This window comes from Thalassophryne amazonica, chromosome 5, assembly GCF_902500255.1.
Source record: "Thalassophryne amazonica chromosome 5, fThaAma1.1, whole genome shotgun sequence".
In the NCBI taxonomy this organism is placed as follows: domain Eukaryota; kingdom Metazoa; phylum Chordata; class Actinopteri; order Batrachoidiformes; family Batrachoididae; genus Thalassophryne; species Thalassophryne amazonica.
Window position 1 is genome coordinate 128,316,169 of NC_047107.1, and position 15,403 is coordinate 128,331,571.

The 15,403-nt window shown below is 42.7% G+C and overlaps 1 protein-coding gene across 1 annotated transcript in view; it reads right to left on the minus strand.

The window, feature by feature from the left end:
- Positions 1-15,403, minus strand: part of LOC117511316 (discoidin domain-containing receptor 2-like) — a 126,897-nt gene that overhangs the window by 29,606 nt on the left and 81,888 nt on the right. Inside the window, 1 exon segment of the mRNA XM_034171343.1 lies at positions 10,631-10,778. Coding sequence (XP_034027234.1) covers positions 10,631-10,778 — 148 coding nt within the window.

Sequence of the window (15,403 nt, forward strand, 5' to 3'; positions counted from 1 at the left end):
ACATCTTGGAGCAGATGCGTGCCTTGCAGTTAAAGCTGAAGATTTCAGAGGCTGGTGAATATTCTTAATTCATAATTGGGGATATTCTTAATTCATAATTGGGATTTGGTTGTGCAAGTGGAACTGTTAAAAAGTGTTTTTCACTGCTCAAACCATAACATTACAGGCTTATCAAGCCTGAAGGTCAAATTGCCCGACTGTTTTTCCTCCAGAGGGATTTTTTTCGGCCTGGGGAACATTGGCTGTTTCTTATCTCACAAAGACAATAAACTGCTTTTCACAGGACTGAAGCATGCTCCATTCCCTCCCCCCATCAACACCCCCCCTTTCTGTCGCCTGCTAAACGTCACTCCTTCCCCCTTCGGCGGGGGCGGTGCAGATTTATCTGCAGCCCCCGTCACTTCCCCCCAAGCTGACGGTGGCGCATCTCAGGGTTGCTGAGTGGCCTTCACCCAGATAACGGACTTCTTCAAACTTCGTGCACATAAACAATGTCAAATGTGTATGTGCTGTCTTTAATTCTGAAGTGTGCCATTATTACGGTAAACAAGTAATAATTGTGGACTAATTGCTGTTTGAGGTAACTGAAGTGTAAACTTAATTTCTCCAATGTGAGATCAATAAAATATATCTAATCTAATCTAAACTAAAAAAGTTAAACAAAAGTAGCTACACATTTTGATAGTTTTGATTTTTCCACCCTGTATACTAACATCCGACATGACCAACTTATATATAGTATCAGTGAACTAGTCAGGGAAGCTTTTAGAATTAGAGGTTCTAAATATATCGTTATTAGAAATGATAGCACAACATATTGGTCTAACACTACATCGACACGTTATCATAATGTAACTGAGGAAAATATGATTGAGCATATAGAATTCCTTGTAGACAATATTTATATAGAGGTTGGCAACAGAATTTTCAAACAAACAATAGGGATACCTATGGGAGCAGATTGTGCTCCCCTTTTAGCTAACCATTTCCTTTTTTATTATGAATATAAATTTATGAAAGATAAATAAAACTAATAGCCAGTCAGCAAAAACCTTTAATAATACCTTCAGTTACATTGATGACCTACTTACTTTAAATAACCCTAATTTTGAGAATGAAATTAAAAATATTTACCCATCAGAATTAGAACTTACAGAGGGAGGGAGGGTCCCTCTGTTTAAGAAGGGGGACCGGAGGGTGTGTTCCAACTATAGGGGGATCACATTCCCCCTATCCGATCAGCCTCCAGAGTACTGGAGAGGAGAATTCGACCGACCATTGGACCAGCTCTACACGCTCCATCGGGTGCTCGAGGGTTCATGGGAGTTCGCCCAACCAGTCCACATGTGTTTTGTGGATCAAGAGAAGGCGTTCGACCGTGTCCCTCAGGGCACCCTGTGGGGAGTGGTCCGGGAGTACAGGGTCCGTGGTCCTTTGCTAAGGGCTATCCGGTCCCTGTACGACCGCAGCAGGAGCTTGGGTCGCATTGCCAGTAGTAAGTCAAACCTGTTTCCAGTGCACGTTGGCCTCTGCCGGGCTGCCCTTTGTCACCGGTTCTGTTCATTATTTTTATGGACAGAATTTCTAGGCGCAGCCAGGGTGTAGAGGGGGTCTGGTTTGGAAACCACAGAATCTCGTCTCTGCTGTTTGCGGACGATGTGGTTCTGTTGGCTTCTTCAAATCAGGACCTTCAGAGTGCACTGGGGCGGTTTGCAGCCGAGTGTGAAGCGTCCGGGATGAAAATCAGCACCTTCAAATCCGAGGCCATGGTTCTCGACCGGAAAAAGGTGCTTTGCCTTCTTCAGGTCGGTGGAGTGTCCTTGCCTCAAGTAGAGGAGTTTAAGTATCTCAGGGTCTTGTTCACGAGTGAGGGACGGACGGAGCGTGAGATCGATAGACGGATCGGTGCAGCGTCTGCAGGGATGCGATCGCTGTATCGGACCATCATGGTGAAGAGAGAGCTGAGTAGGGGGGCAAGGCTCTCGATTTACCGATCGATCTACGTTCCGATCCTCACCCATGGTCATGAGATTTGGCTCATGACCGAAAGAACGAGATCGTGAGTACAAGCGGCCGAGATGAGTTTCCTCCGCAGGGTGGCTGGGCACTCCCTTACAGATAGGGTGAGGAGCTCGGAGTCGAGCTGCTGCTCCTCCACGACGAAAGGAGTCAGTTGAGGTGGCTCGGGCATCTTTTCCGGATGTCCCCTGGACGCCTTGCTGGAGAGGTGTTCCAGGCACGTCCCATTGGGAGGAGGCCCCGGGGAAGACCCAGGACACGCTGGAGGGACTACATCTCTCGGCTGGCTTGGGAACACCTTGGGGTTCCCCCGGAGGAGCTGGGGGAGGTGTGTGTGGACCGGGAGGTCTGGGCGGCTTTGCTTGAGCTGCTGCCCCAGCGACCCGACTCCGGATAAAGCCGAAGAAAATGGATGGATGGATGGAATTAGAACTTAAAAAGACTACAGAAAACAATAAAAAACTCTCATACTTAGATATAGAGTTGAGCATTATATATAGACAGTTTAGAACAGCCGTTTTCGACAAACATGATCATTTTAACTTTCATATTGTAAAATTTCCTTATATGAGTAGTAACATACCGAGTAAACCTACATACGGTTTTTACACCTCTCAATTAGTCAGAATTCGTCGAATCTGTGATAATTACCAAAGTTTTTCCACTAGACACCATAAATTTACTAGTAGATTAGTTAAACAAGGGTTGTTATATGGCTGGGGGGGCCTGGCTGCCGGTTTGTTTCTGTTTTTTGGTTTTCCTCCCAGGTGGCGTGCGTTTGGGACTGAGTGGCTGTGTTGCTGAGGCTGTCAGGACCTCACCCTGATCACCTGCGACTCGTCAGGACTCACAGCTGTGGTGCATCTGGATGGATTGGAACATGTTGGCATTTAAGACTGGAGTGCACAGTGTGTATTTGCCAGAGACTCGACCTTGTGACCAGACGGGTGAGATCGTCGTCTTGGGAGCCATCTCATCAGCAGCGGATGCTGAGAACGTCCAGGTTTGATGCACAGTCTGTGAAAGAGGAGGGGGTGAGGTCTCACGCTCGTCAGCACACTTCCTGAGGTACGTTAGATTTTGTGACTAACAGTTATACAGTCAGTAAATGTGGTGTCCCTCACACCTTATTGTATTGAGCTGTATGTTAGTCATGTATCAGCTTTCACTGCGGTGGAGTTTTGTGAACTGGATGTTCCATGCCTGCAGGTTGGGAAGCTGATCAGTAATCAAGCCAGGAAGTGTTTGCTGTTTGTACACCTTTAAGTGTTCTGTGTGTAGAGTGTGGACTCACATAATGGTTCCTTCTTTCACAGACTTGGTTGTTGCGGCCACCTGGGGGGTGTCGGCGGGGTCCTTGGGTCCGAAACAACTTCTGGCTCCGGACCGTTAGCGCTGCTGGGAGCGCACCACGCCAGGCCGCACCTTTTGTTATTATATTATCACTGTTATGTATTAAATTCAGTTAGCCTTTGTACCGTGCTCTGCTTATTTCATACTGGGTCCTTCAAACGCTGGTCGGTTCTCCGAGCTGCGTCCGACACATAACAAGGGTTTCTGTATAACAAATTGGTTCTTCAGTTCAAAAGATTTTTCAATAGATATGAAGAAATAATGCCTAAGTTTCGGGTTCCCATTAAAAAACATGTAGAAGATGGAATTTTTTCTACCTATACTAGCTAACCATAACCTAACAATTAGGATAAACTTTAGATAAAACCTATAACATATTATATCTGAGCTTATGTTTATATAGTTACACTGCTACAATTATAGCTTAGCCTATTAGCTATTAATTATCTAATAACCTGCCTCGGCCTCATTCACCTTGTATATATATGCCACTTTAATGATTAACGTTTTAAGTGGTTACCAGGCCTACTACTGTTTACGTTAGCTACATAAATGTTCGTTAGCTTACCTGGAATTTATCCCTCTCCAACATGTTAGTTATAGGCTAACCTGGCCTACATGTTGCTGCAACCACGAACCTCGAGCTCTCTTTAGCCGGGAATATTCCACCTTTATATACTTTCACTAAGGTACTTATATCATGTCTCCATATACATTTCTACATGCTTTAGTTTTTCCTGTCCCCCCATAACCTTTTTAATATTATTATATTTATGGAAAAATTGGAGGAGTGGGGTACAATTAGTTATACCTAACAGCTAACGTTAGCTTATCTAGCCGGCTGTAGCACCATTTATCGTTTTGATAACCCATATTATTTCATAATTTTGTCCACATTTATTTTTATATGTATTTGTGAATACCGTTACTGTAGGTTTAACTACGCTATTATACTTTATACACCATCCCTGTAGAGACGGTGCCTGCTCCCAGACCACCAATAACCAGTAAAAATCTATTTAAGCATAAAAATTCAAAAAGAAAAAATAATATAGCACCTTCAACTGCACCACAGACTAAAACAGTTAAATGTGGTCTATTAAACATTAGGTCTCTCTCTTCTAAGTCCCTGTTAGTAAATTATATAATAATTGATCAACATATTGATTTATTCTGCCTTACAGAAACCTGGTTACAGCAGGATGAATATGTTAGTTTAAATGAGTCAACACCCCTGAGTCACACTAACTGTCAGAACGCTCGTAGCACGGGTCGAGGAGGAGGATTAGCAGCAATCTTCCACTCCAGCTTATTAATTAATCAAAAACCCAGACAGAGCTTTAATTCATTTGAAAGCTTAACTCTTAGTCTTGTCCATCCAAATTGGAAGTCCCAAAAACCAGTTTTATTTGTTATTATCTATCGTCCACCTGGTCGTTACTGTGAGTTTCTCTGTGAATTTTCAGACCTTTTGTCTGACTTAGTGCTTAGCTCAGATAAGATAATTATAGTGGGAAATTTTAACATCCACACAGATGCTGAGAATGACAGCCTCAACACTGCATTTAATCTATTGTTAGACTCGATTGGCTTTGCTCAAAATGTAAATGAGTCCACCCACCACTTTAATCATATCTTAGATCTTGTTCTGACTTATGGTATGGAAACTGAAGACTTAACAGTATTCCCTGAAAACTCCCTTCTGTCTGATCATTTCTTAATAACATTTACATTTACTCTGATGGACTACCCAGCAGTGGGGAATAAGTTTCATTACACTAGAAGTCTTTCAGAAAGCGCTGTAACTAGGTTTAAGGATATGATTCCTTCTTTATGTTCTCTAATGCCATATACCAACACAGTGCAGAGTAGCTACCTAAACTCTGTAAGGGAGATAGAGTATCTCGTCAATAGTTTTACATCCTCATTGAAGACAACTTTGGATGCTGTAGCTCCTCTGAAAAAGAGAGCTTTAAATCAGAAGTGCCTTACTCTGTGGTATAACTCACAAACTCGCAGCTTAAAGCAGATAACCCGTAAGTTGGAGAGGAAATGGCGTCTCACTAATTTAGAAGATCTTCACTTAGCCTGGAAAAAGAGTCTGTTGCTCTATAAAAAAGCCCTCCGTAAAGCTAGGACATCTTACTACTCATCACTAATTGAAGAAAATAAGAACAACCCCAGGTTTCTTTTCAGCACTGTAGCCAGGCTGACAAAGAGTCAGAGCTCTATTGAGCCGAGTATTCCTTTAACTTTAACTAGTAATGACTTCATGACTTTTTTGCTAATAAAATTTTAACTATTAGAGAAAAAATTACTCATAACCATCCCAAAGACGTATCGTTATCTTTGGCTGCTTTCAGTGATGCCGGTATTTGGTTAGACTCTTTCTCTCCGATTGTTCTGTCTGAGTTATTTTCATTAGTTACTTCCTCCAAACCATCAACATGTCTATTAGACCCCATTCCTACCAGGCTGCTCAAGGAAGCCCTACCATTAATTAATGCTTCGATCTTAAATATGATCAATCTATCTTTGTTAGTTGGCTATGTACCACAGGCTTTTAAGGTGGCAGTAATTAAACCATTACTTAAAAAGCCATCACTTGACCCAGCTATCTTAGCTAATTATAGGCCAATCTCCAACCTTCCTTTTCTCTCAAAAATTCTTGAAAGGGTAGTTGTAAAACAGCTAACTGATCATCTGCAGAGGAATGGTCTATTTGAAGAGTTTCAGTCAGGTTTTAGAATTCATCATAGTACAGAAACAGCAGTAGTGAAGGTTACAAATGATCTTCTTATGGCCTCAGACAGTGGACTCATCTCTGTGCTTGTTCTGTTAGACCTCAGTGCTGCTTTTGATACTGTTGACCATAAAACTTTATTACAGAGATTAGAGCATGCCATAGGTATTAAAGGCACTGCGCTGCGGTGCTTTGAATCATATTTATCTAATAGATTGCAATTTGTTCATGTAAGTGGGGAATCTTCTTCACAGACTAAGGTTAATTATGGAGTTCCTCAAGGTTCTGTGCTAGGTCCAATTTTATTCACTTTATACATGTTTCCCTTAGGCAGTATTATTAGACGGCATTGCTTAAATTTTCATTGTTACGCAGATGATACCCAGCTTTATCTATCCATGAAGCCAGAGGACACACACCAATTAGCTAAACTGCAGGATTGTCTTACAGACATAAAGACATGGATGACCTCTAATTTCCTGCTTTTAAACTCAGATAAAACTGAAGTTATTGTACTTGGCCCCACAAATCTTAGAAACATGGTGTCTAACCAGATCCTTACTCTGGATGGCATTACCCTGACCTCTAGTAATACTCTGAGAAATCTTGGAGTCATTTTTGATCAGGATATGTCATTCAATGTGCATATTAAACAAATATGTAGGACTGCTTTTTTGCATTTGCGCAATATCTCTAAAATTAGAAAGGTCTTGTCTCAGAGTGATGCTGAAAAACTAATTCATGCATTTATTTCCTCTAGGCTGGACTATTGTAATTCATTATTATCAGGTTGTCCTAAAAGTTCCCTGAAAAGCCTTCAGTTAAATCAAAATGCTGCAGCTAGAGTGCTAGCAGGGACTAGAAGGAGAGAGCATATCTCACCCATATTGGCCTCTCTTCATTGGCTTCCTGTTAATTCTAGAATAGAATTTAAAATTCTTCTCCTTAGTTATAAGGTTTTGAATAATCAGGTCCCATCTTATCTTAGGGACCTCATAGTACCATATCACCCCAATAGAGCGCTTCGCTCTCAGACTGCAGGCTTACTTGTAGTTCCTAGGGTTTGTAAGAGTAGAATGGGAGGCAGAGCCTTCAGCTTTCAGGCTCCTCTCCTGTGGAACCAGCTCCCAATTCGGATCAGGGAGACAGACACCCTCTCTACTTTTAAGATTAGGCTTAAAACTTTCCTTTTTGCTAAAGCTTATAGTTAGGGCTGGATCAGGTGACCCTGAACCATCCCTTAGTTATGCTGCTATAGACGGAGACTGCTGGGGGGTTCCCATGATGCACTGAGTGTTTCTTTCTCTTTTTGCTCTGTATGCACCACTCTGCATTTAATCATTAGTGATTGATCTCTGCTCCCCTCCACAGCATGTCTTTTTCCTGGTTCTCTCCCTCAGCCCCAACCAGTCCCAGCAGAAGACTGCCCCTCCCTGAGCCTGGTTCTGCTGGAGGTTTCTTCCTGTTAAAAGGGAGTTTTTCCTTCCCACTGTCGCCAAGTGCTTGCTCACAGGGGGTCGGTTTGACCATTGGGGTTTTTCCGTAATTATTGTATGGCCTTGCCTTACAATATAAGGCGCCTTGGGGCAACTGTTTGTTGTGATTTGGAGCTATATAAATAAAATTGATTTGAATTGACTAATTACCGTTTTTGTTTATCGTGTTAGCTTGCTAGGTACGGTTGGCTTATTACCGGCTAATTTAGCTCTTCTAACTATAACTAGCTTATTTTCGTTATTTACATTTTTATTTTACATGGTGTAGATTTTTAATGATTCATCAGTTTATGTGTTCTTTTAAAGATATCAACATACAGTACCTAAGTTCTTAGGTTTCCATTTGATAGCATATAGATTATGCTTTTTATTTTCCTATAGTATGCTAACAGAGTTACTTTAGATAGATACCAATACACATTACATCATAGCTTCTGTTTCTATAATAAAATACCAAATTTATAACTTAGCTCACTAACTATAATTTAATTTTACTACTAGTCTACATACTAAATTACCTATACTACGATCTTCTCCTGTATTAATATTTAGAATTTAATACCTACTCCTGTATATTATATTATACTGTTGATGATCTCTTGCTTGCCTCTACTGGTGGTTGGCTCTCACTGCGGTATTGTATCACTTCCTGTTCCGGAGCACAGCAGTGTTTTTCTGTATCTGTTAGCTGTTTAATCTGCGCAGTTAGATTGATCTAGTTATCTAGATTACGATTTGTTTCCCAGTGTAATCTTTACGTGCCTTAACTAAAGCACTCCTTCTGCTGAATCACCTCTAAATTATTTACACATTATTCACTTCTCCTGTCTCTCCCGCACTTTTCTGCTCTGGGTGTGAAATGTTTAGTTATTCCTCGGCCTCCTTTAGCAGTAACGGTACTTGTAATAAGTGTATCTTATTCGTAGCTTTGGAGGCCAGGCTGGGCGAATTGGAGACTCGGCTCCGCACCGTGGAAAATTCTACAGCTAGCCAGGCCCCTGTAGTAGGTGCGGACCAAGGTAGCTTAGCCGCCGTTAGTTTCCCTCTGGTAGATCCCGAGCAGCCGGGAAAGCAGGCCGACTGGGTGACTGTGAGGAGGAAGCGTAGCCCTAAACAGAAGCCCCGTGTACACCGCCAACCCGTTCACATCTCTAACCGTTTTTCCCCACTCGACGACACACCCGCCGAGGATCAAACTCTGGTTATTGGCGACTCTGTTTTGAGAAATGTGAAGTTAGCGACACCAGCAACCATAGTCAATTGTCTTCCGGGGGCCAGAGCAGGCTAGGCTCGTAGTACCATATCATCCCAATAGAGCGCTTCGCTCTCAGACTGCAGGCTTACTTGTAGTTCCTAGGGTTTGTAAGAGTAGAATGGGAGGCAGAGCCTTCAGCTTTCAGGCTCCTCTCCTGTGGAACCAGCTCCCAATTCAGATCAGGGAGACAGACACCCTCTCTACTTTTAAGATTAGGCTTAAAACTTTCCTTTTTGCTAAAGCTTATAGTTAGGGCTGGATCAGGTGACCCTGAACCATCCCTTAGTTATGCTGCTATAGACGTAGACTGCTGGGGGGTTCCCATGATGCACTGTTTCTTTCTCTTTTTGCTCTGTATGCACCACTCTGCATTTAATCATTAGTGATCGATCTCTGCTCCCCTCCACAGCATGTCTTTTTCCTGGTTCTCTCCCTCAGCCCCAACCAGTCCCAGCAGAAGACTGCCCCTCCCTGAGCCTGGTTCTGCTGGAGGTTTCTTCCTGTTAAAAGGGAGTTTTTCCTTCCCACTGTAGCCAAGTGCTTGCTCACAGGGGGTCGTTTTGACCGTTGGGGTTTTACATAATTATTGTATGGCCTTGCCTTACAATATAAAGCGCCTTGGGGCAACTGTTTGTTGTGATTTGGCGCTATATAAAAAAATTGATTGATTGATTGATTATATAGTACCATATTTATTGTATATGTTGTTTATTACCCTTAATATTTAAATATAAGTTATATATATGATGTCTTATCTTTCTTATGTGTTATTATTTATTATTATATATACCTTTTTCTTGAGCCGCTTGAGTGGGTAGGGAGAGTTCCCATGGGATAAAAAAGCTTTTCAACCTACCATCCCTGGTTCTCAAGACCAGGCACCTAAATGGCTCTACTCTACTCTTTTCTACTCTTCTATTTTACTCTTCCTTTTTAGATATTTAAATATACCTTAGTATACTAGTATAGTTCCACCTTAGAATTGGAATATATAAGATATACCTTACTGAATTTTCATATGCTGATGACATTTACTGATCATGTATGCTGATGACATTTACTGACCATATGTGCTGATGACATTTACTGCACATGTATGCTGATGACATTTACTGAACATGTGTGCTGATGAGGGCAGCATGGTGGCTTAGTGGTTTGCACTGCTCACAGCAAGAATGTCATGGGACTGATTCCCACCTGTGGCCTTTCTTTGTGCAGTTTGCATGTTCTCCCTGTGTTTGTGTGGGTTCCCTCCAGGTGCTCTGACTTTCTTGCACATCCAAAGACATGCAGCTTAGATGGACTGGAAACACTGAAGGTGTGTGTGCGGGTGTGAAGGTGTTTTGTTTGTCTGTATGTGTCTCTGTGACAGACTGGCGTCCTGTCCACGCTGAACCAAGCTTCATGCCCTATGACTCCAGGGATAGGCCCTGGCCCCCGGTGACCCTTAACTGGAGTGAGCAGTGGAAGATGAGTGAGTGAGTGTGCTGATGAAATTTGCTGCAGTCTATATTTGTCTCAGTCTTCTTTTTATCACTGTCTCAGCTGTGTGCCGGACGAACTCTGCAGGATTCTGTCCTTTTTTTGGCTCCCTGTTTGCTGAATAAATGGTTGATGAATTCATTCATCAATAAAAGCAGTGGCATATCGTTGCCCGATGTGCGAGCGGAGGAGGACTCTACTTCCCCTTTGATGACGAAGAAACGTTGCAGTTGCAGGAAGAGGCAAACTCGTGAATGCGAACAGTGTGACCGTGTGTCATACCGTCCCACGAGCAGCCGTAAAGCTCCACCCTCATGCACACCGCCGTGGACAGCATGGTGACCGGGATGAAGCGCACGGAGCGAGTCACCACCGATGGGTGCAGGTCGTTGTAGAGGGAGGTGTAGGCGTTCTTGTTGCCCTCGATGACCTGCACACAAAATGAAGATATAAAAATGGAAGCACAGCGCCCCCATATGAACGCTGTAGCCATGATTTGTTTGTTTGCTCTCCTGTGTTTTGTGAATATTTGCACGTTTTACTAAATCTGTCCAAAGTGTAATAATTCGTATACATTTCAGTTAAAATGTTGAAAATCAGTCACTTTATGTAAAAAAAAAAAAGGGCAGGTTTTTCCGCTACCCCTAATTGGACGAAGCAGTTGAAGAGTGTGTGTGTGTGTGTGTGGGGGGGGGGGAATTAATGTGAATTAATGTCAGTATAAATGTTTCATTTGATTTGAAAATAAATGAGCTGGCTGTGTTTTAGCAGTGCTTTAATAATGGTTTCAACAATATATGTTTTAACAATTCATTAATATATATTATTTGCTGCGTGAAATGTTCACTCATTTGCTCCCTTATAGTGACAATCAAAACATGGCTACATTTTACAACATTTACAAATTGAAAAAAGTGTGAGTTTGACAAATTTGTTTACATTTTTAATTCTAATAATTTGTTTTCTTATTAATTAAAACAGGGCAGATTTTGAGCCATTTCTGTGCTTTTATTAAAACACTTAAAATGTGGCAGACATTGTATAATTTGTTTTCCATTTTGTCAAAAGTAGTTTTGTTTAAAAATTGCACTTTTTAGCGATAAAAATGTTTTACAAATTTGTTCTGACTTTTTATTTAAAATAATAATGTCCACCAAGGATGTAGCAAAATCATTGGGTTTATTTATTTGTCTGTCTGTTAGCAGGATTGCATAAAAACTACTGCATGGATTTTGACAAAAATTGCACCACAGATAGATATTAGGCTTAAGTTTTGGAGGTGACCCAGATGCGGAGTGGCAGACGTCACAAATCTGACTGCTTTTGTTCATGATGATATATTATTTGAAATATATGGCTGCACACCCCATGTGTTCTCAGCCACATGAGGTGTGTAGCCAGTACACTCTGCGTTCCAGTCCTAAGTCCGGATAAATGAGTAGGGTTGCGTCCGGAAGGGCAACTGGCATGAAACAAGCCAACATAACCATGCAGAGTATAAATCGAATTTCCATACTGGATTGGTCGAGACAAAGGTTAACACTGTCCGCCACCAGTACTGTTCCCCAGCAGAGTGCCAGCAGAGATTATGTTACTGCTGGGCGAAGAAAAAGAAGAGGAGAGTGTGTCCATGCACAGTGGGAGAAGAGGAAAACTGTCATGCTCTGTGGTTGCTCGTTTCTTCTGCCATGTTTTATGTTAGTATTTATTTGGTGATTATGTCTTCTGTGTGCCTTCCCTGTCTCTTGGTGCTGGGTGGTGGGCGTGGCACAGTCTTGACCACGCCCACTTCTGGATCCTTCTGCACAGGTGTTTCCTATCAGCAGCTCATCACCTAGGTGTATATAAGGCTCACTGGTTGCACTAGTTATTTGCTCGATCGTTGCGCCTTGTGCCCTCGCTTCTGGCTCTGAGTAGTGTGTTTTTTCCAAGTCCTGTTTCCACGTAGTGTATCCGACCACATGCCTGTTTGTACCAACCACGCTTTTGTTTGATGATTCTGCTTTGTTTGCCTGTTTTGGACTGCCTTATTGTGTACCGAACCCCACTGAGTGTCTCAGTACACGCCTTTCTCAACCAGAGCTATTGTGTTGAGTCCTGCACTTGTGTCCAACCATTCCTGTCTGACGCTCCTGATAAAAACAAGAAGGGTGGAAGCCAATTCAGTCTAATAATAGATTAAATGCAGTGTTGAGGCTGTCATTCTCAGCATCTGTGTGGATGTTAAAATCGCCCACTATAATTATCTTATCTGAGCTAAGCACTAAGTCAGACAAAAGTTCTGAAAATTCACAGAGAAACTCACAGTAACGACCAGGAGGACGATAGATAACAAATAAAACTGGTTTTTGGGACTTCCAATTTGGATGGACAAGACTAAGAGTCAAGCTTTCAAATGAATTAAAGCTCTGTCTGGGTTTTTGATTAATTAATAAGCTGGAATAGAAGATTGCTGCTAATCCTCCGCCTCGGCCCGTGCTACGAGCATTCTGACAGTTAGTGTGACTCGGGGGTGTTGACTCATTTAAACTAACATATTCATCCTGCTGTAACCAGGTTTCTGTAAGGCAGAATAAATCAATATGTTGATCAATTATTATATCATTTACTAACAGGGACTTAGAAGAGAGAGACCTAATGTTTAATAGACCACATTTAACTGTTTTAGTCTGTGGTGCAGTTGAAGGTGCTATATTATTTTTTCTTTTTGAATTTTTATGCTTAAATAGATTTTTGCTGGTTATTGGTGGTCTGGGAGCAGGCACTGTCTCTACGGGGATGGGGTAATGAGGGGATGGCAGAGGGAGAGAAGCTGCAGAGAGGTGTGTAAGACTACAACTCTGCTTCCTGGTCCCAACCCTGGATAGTCACGGTTTGGAGGATTTAAGAAAATTGGCCAGATTTCTAGAAATGAGAGCTGCTCCATCCAAAGTGGGATGGATGCCGTCTCTCCTAACAAGACCAGGTTTTCCCCAGAAGCTTTGCCAATTATCTATGAAGCCCACTTCATTTTTTGGACACCACTCAGACAGCCAGCAATTCAAGGAGAACATGCGGCTAAACATGTCACTCCCGGTCCGATTGGGGAGGGGCCCAGAGAAAACTACAGAGTGCGACAGTAACACACAGAAGGCCGGCGCCATCTCCTCTCATCCTCAGCCAGCCAAGATATCGGGTATATTTTTAGGTAGCCCGTCGGGCAGGGGGTGTAAAATTTTAGTAGCCCAAGTGAAAAAGTACATAGCCTCGGGACATCGGACTAGTGATTTTGCGAGCCCTGAGGATTTTGAATGTTGGCAGTATTATTGGTAAAGGGAGAGAGCTGGCTGACATGATGGAGAGGGGAAAGACATATTGTGTGTGTGCAAGAGACCAAGTGGAAGGGAAGTAAGAGCAGGAGCATAGGAGGTGGGTTCAAGTTATTGTACCATGGTGAGGACAGGAAGAGAAATGGTGTTGGGGTCATTTTAAAGGAAGAGTATGTTAAAAGTGTGTTGGAGGTTAAGTGAGTGTCTGACAGGGTGATGAGTGTGAAGTTGGAAATTGAAGGGGTGATGATGAATACCATCAGTGCATATGCCCCACAGGTAAGTTGTGAGATGAAGGAGAAAGAAGATTTCTGGAGTGTGTTAGATGAGGTGGTGGAGAGTGTGCCCAAGCATGAAAGAGTGGTGATAGGAGCAGACTTCAATGGGCATGTTGGTGAAGGGAACAGAGGTGATGAGGAAGTAATGGGTAGATATGGTATCAAGGATAGGAATGGGGAAGGACAGAAGGTTGCTGATTTTGAAAAAAGGATAGAAATGGCTGTGGTGAATACCTATTTTAGGAAAAGGGAGGAGCACAGGGAGACATACAGTGCATCCAGAAAGTATTCATAGGGCTTTACTTCTTTCATATTTTGTTACGTTACAGCCTTATTCCAAAATGGAGTAAATTTATTTTTCCCTCAAAATGATACTCACAATACCCCATAATGTTTATTTTTTGCAAATTTATTAAAAATGAAAAAACTAAGAAATCAATACTTTGTTGATGCACCTTTTGCACCAATTCCAGCCTCAAGTCTTCTTGAATATGATGCCACAAGCTTGGTGCATCTATCTTTGGGCAGTTTGGTCCATTCCTCTTTGCAGCACCTCTAAAGCTCCATCAGATTAGATGGGGAGCGTCGGTGCACAGCCATTTTCAGATCTCTCCAGAGATGTTCAATCAGATTCAGGTCTGGGCTCTGGCTGAACCACTCAAGGACAAACATCTCCACAGCGTGATGCTGCCACCACCAGGCTTCACTGTAGGGATGGTGCCTGGTTTCCTCCAAACATGACATCTGGTGTTCAAACCAGAGACTTCAATCTTTGTCTCATCAGACCAGAGAATTTTGTTTCTCCTGGTCTGAGAGTCCTTCAGGTGCCTTTTGTCAAACTCCAGGTGGGCTGCCATGTGCCTTTTACTAAGGAGAGGCTTCCATCTGGCCACTCTACCATACAGGCATGATTGCTGTATTTCTGCAGCGATGGTTGTCCTTCTGGAAGGGTCTCCTCTCTCCACAGAGAAATGCTGGAGCTCTGACAGAGTGACCATTGGGTTCTTGGTCACTTTCCTGACTAAGGCCCATCTCCCCCGATCGCTCAGTTTAGACGGCGGCCAGCTCTAGGAAGAGTCCTGGTGGATCTGAACTTCTTCCATTTGCAAATGAGAGAGGCCATTGTGCTCATTGGGACCTTCAAAGCAGCAGAAATGTTTCTGTACCCTTCTCCAGATTTCTGCCTCGAGACAATCCTGTCTCAGAGGTCTACAGACAATTTCTTTGACTTCATGGTTGGGTTGTGCTCTGACTATCAACTGTGCTGAAGATGCAGAAGATGTTGCGATTCTCTTTGGAAGTGACGAGAATGGACAGGATTAGGAATGAACATATCAGAGGGACAGCTCAGGTGAGAGGTGAGACTGAGATGTTTGGACATGTGCAGAGGAGGAATCCAGGGTATATAGGGAGAAGGATGCTGAGGATGGAGTCATCAGGGATGTGCTGAGGGGGGACATGCAGGTGGT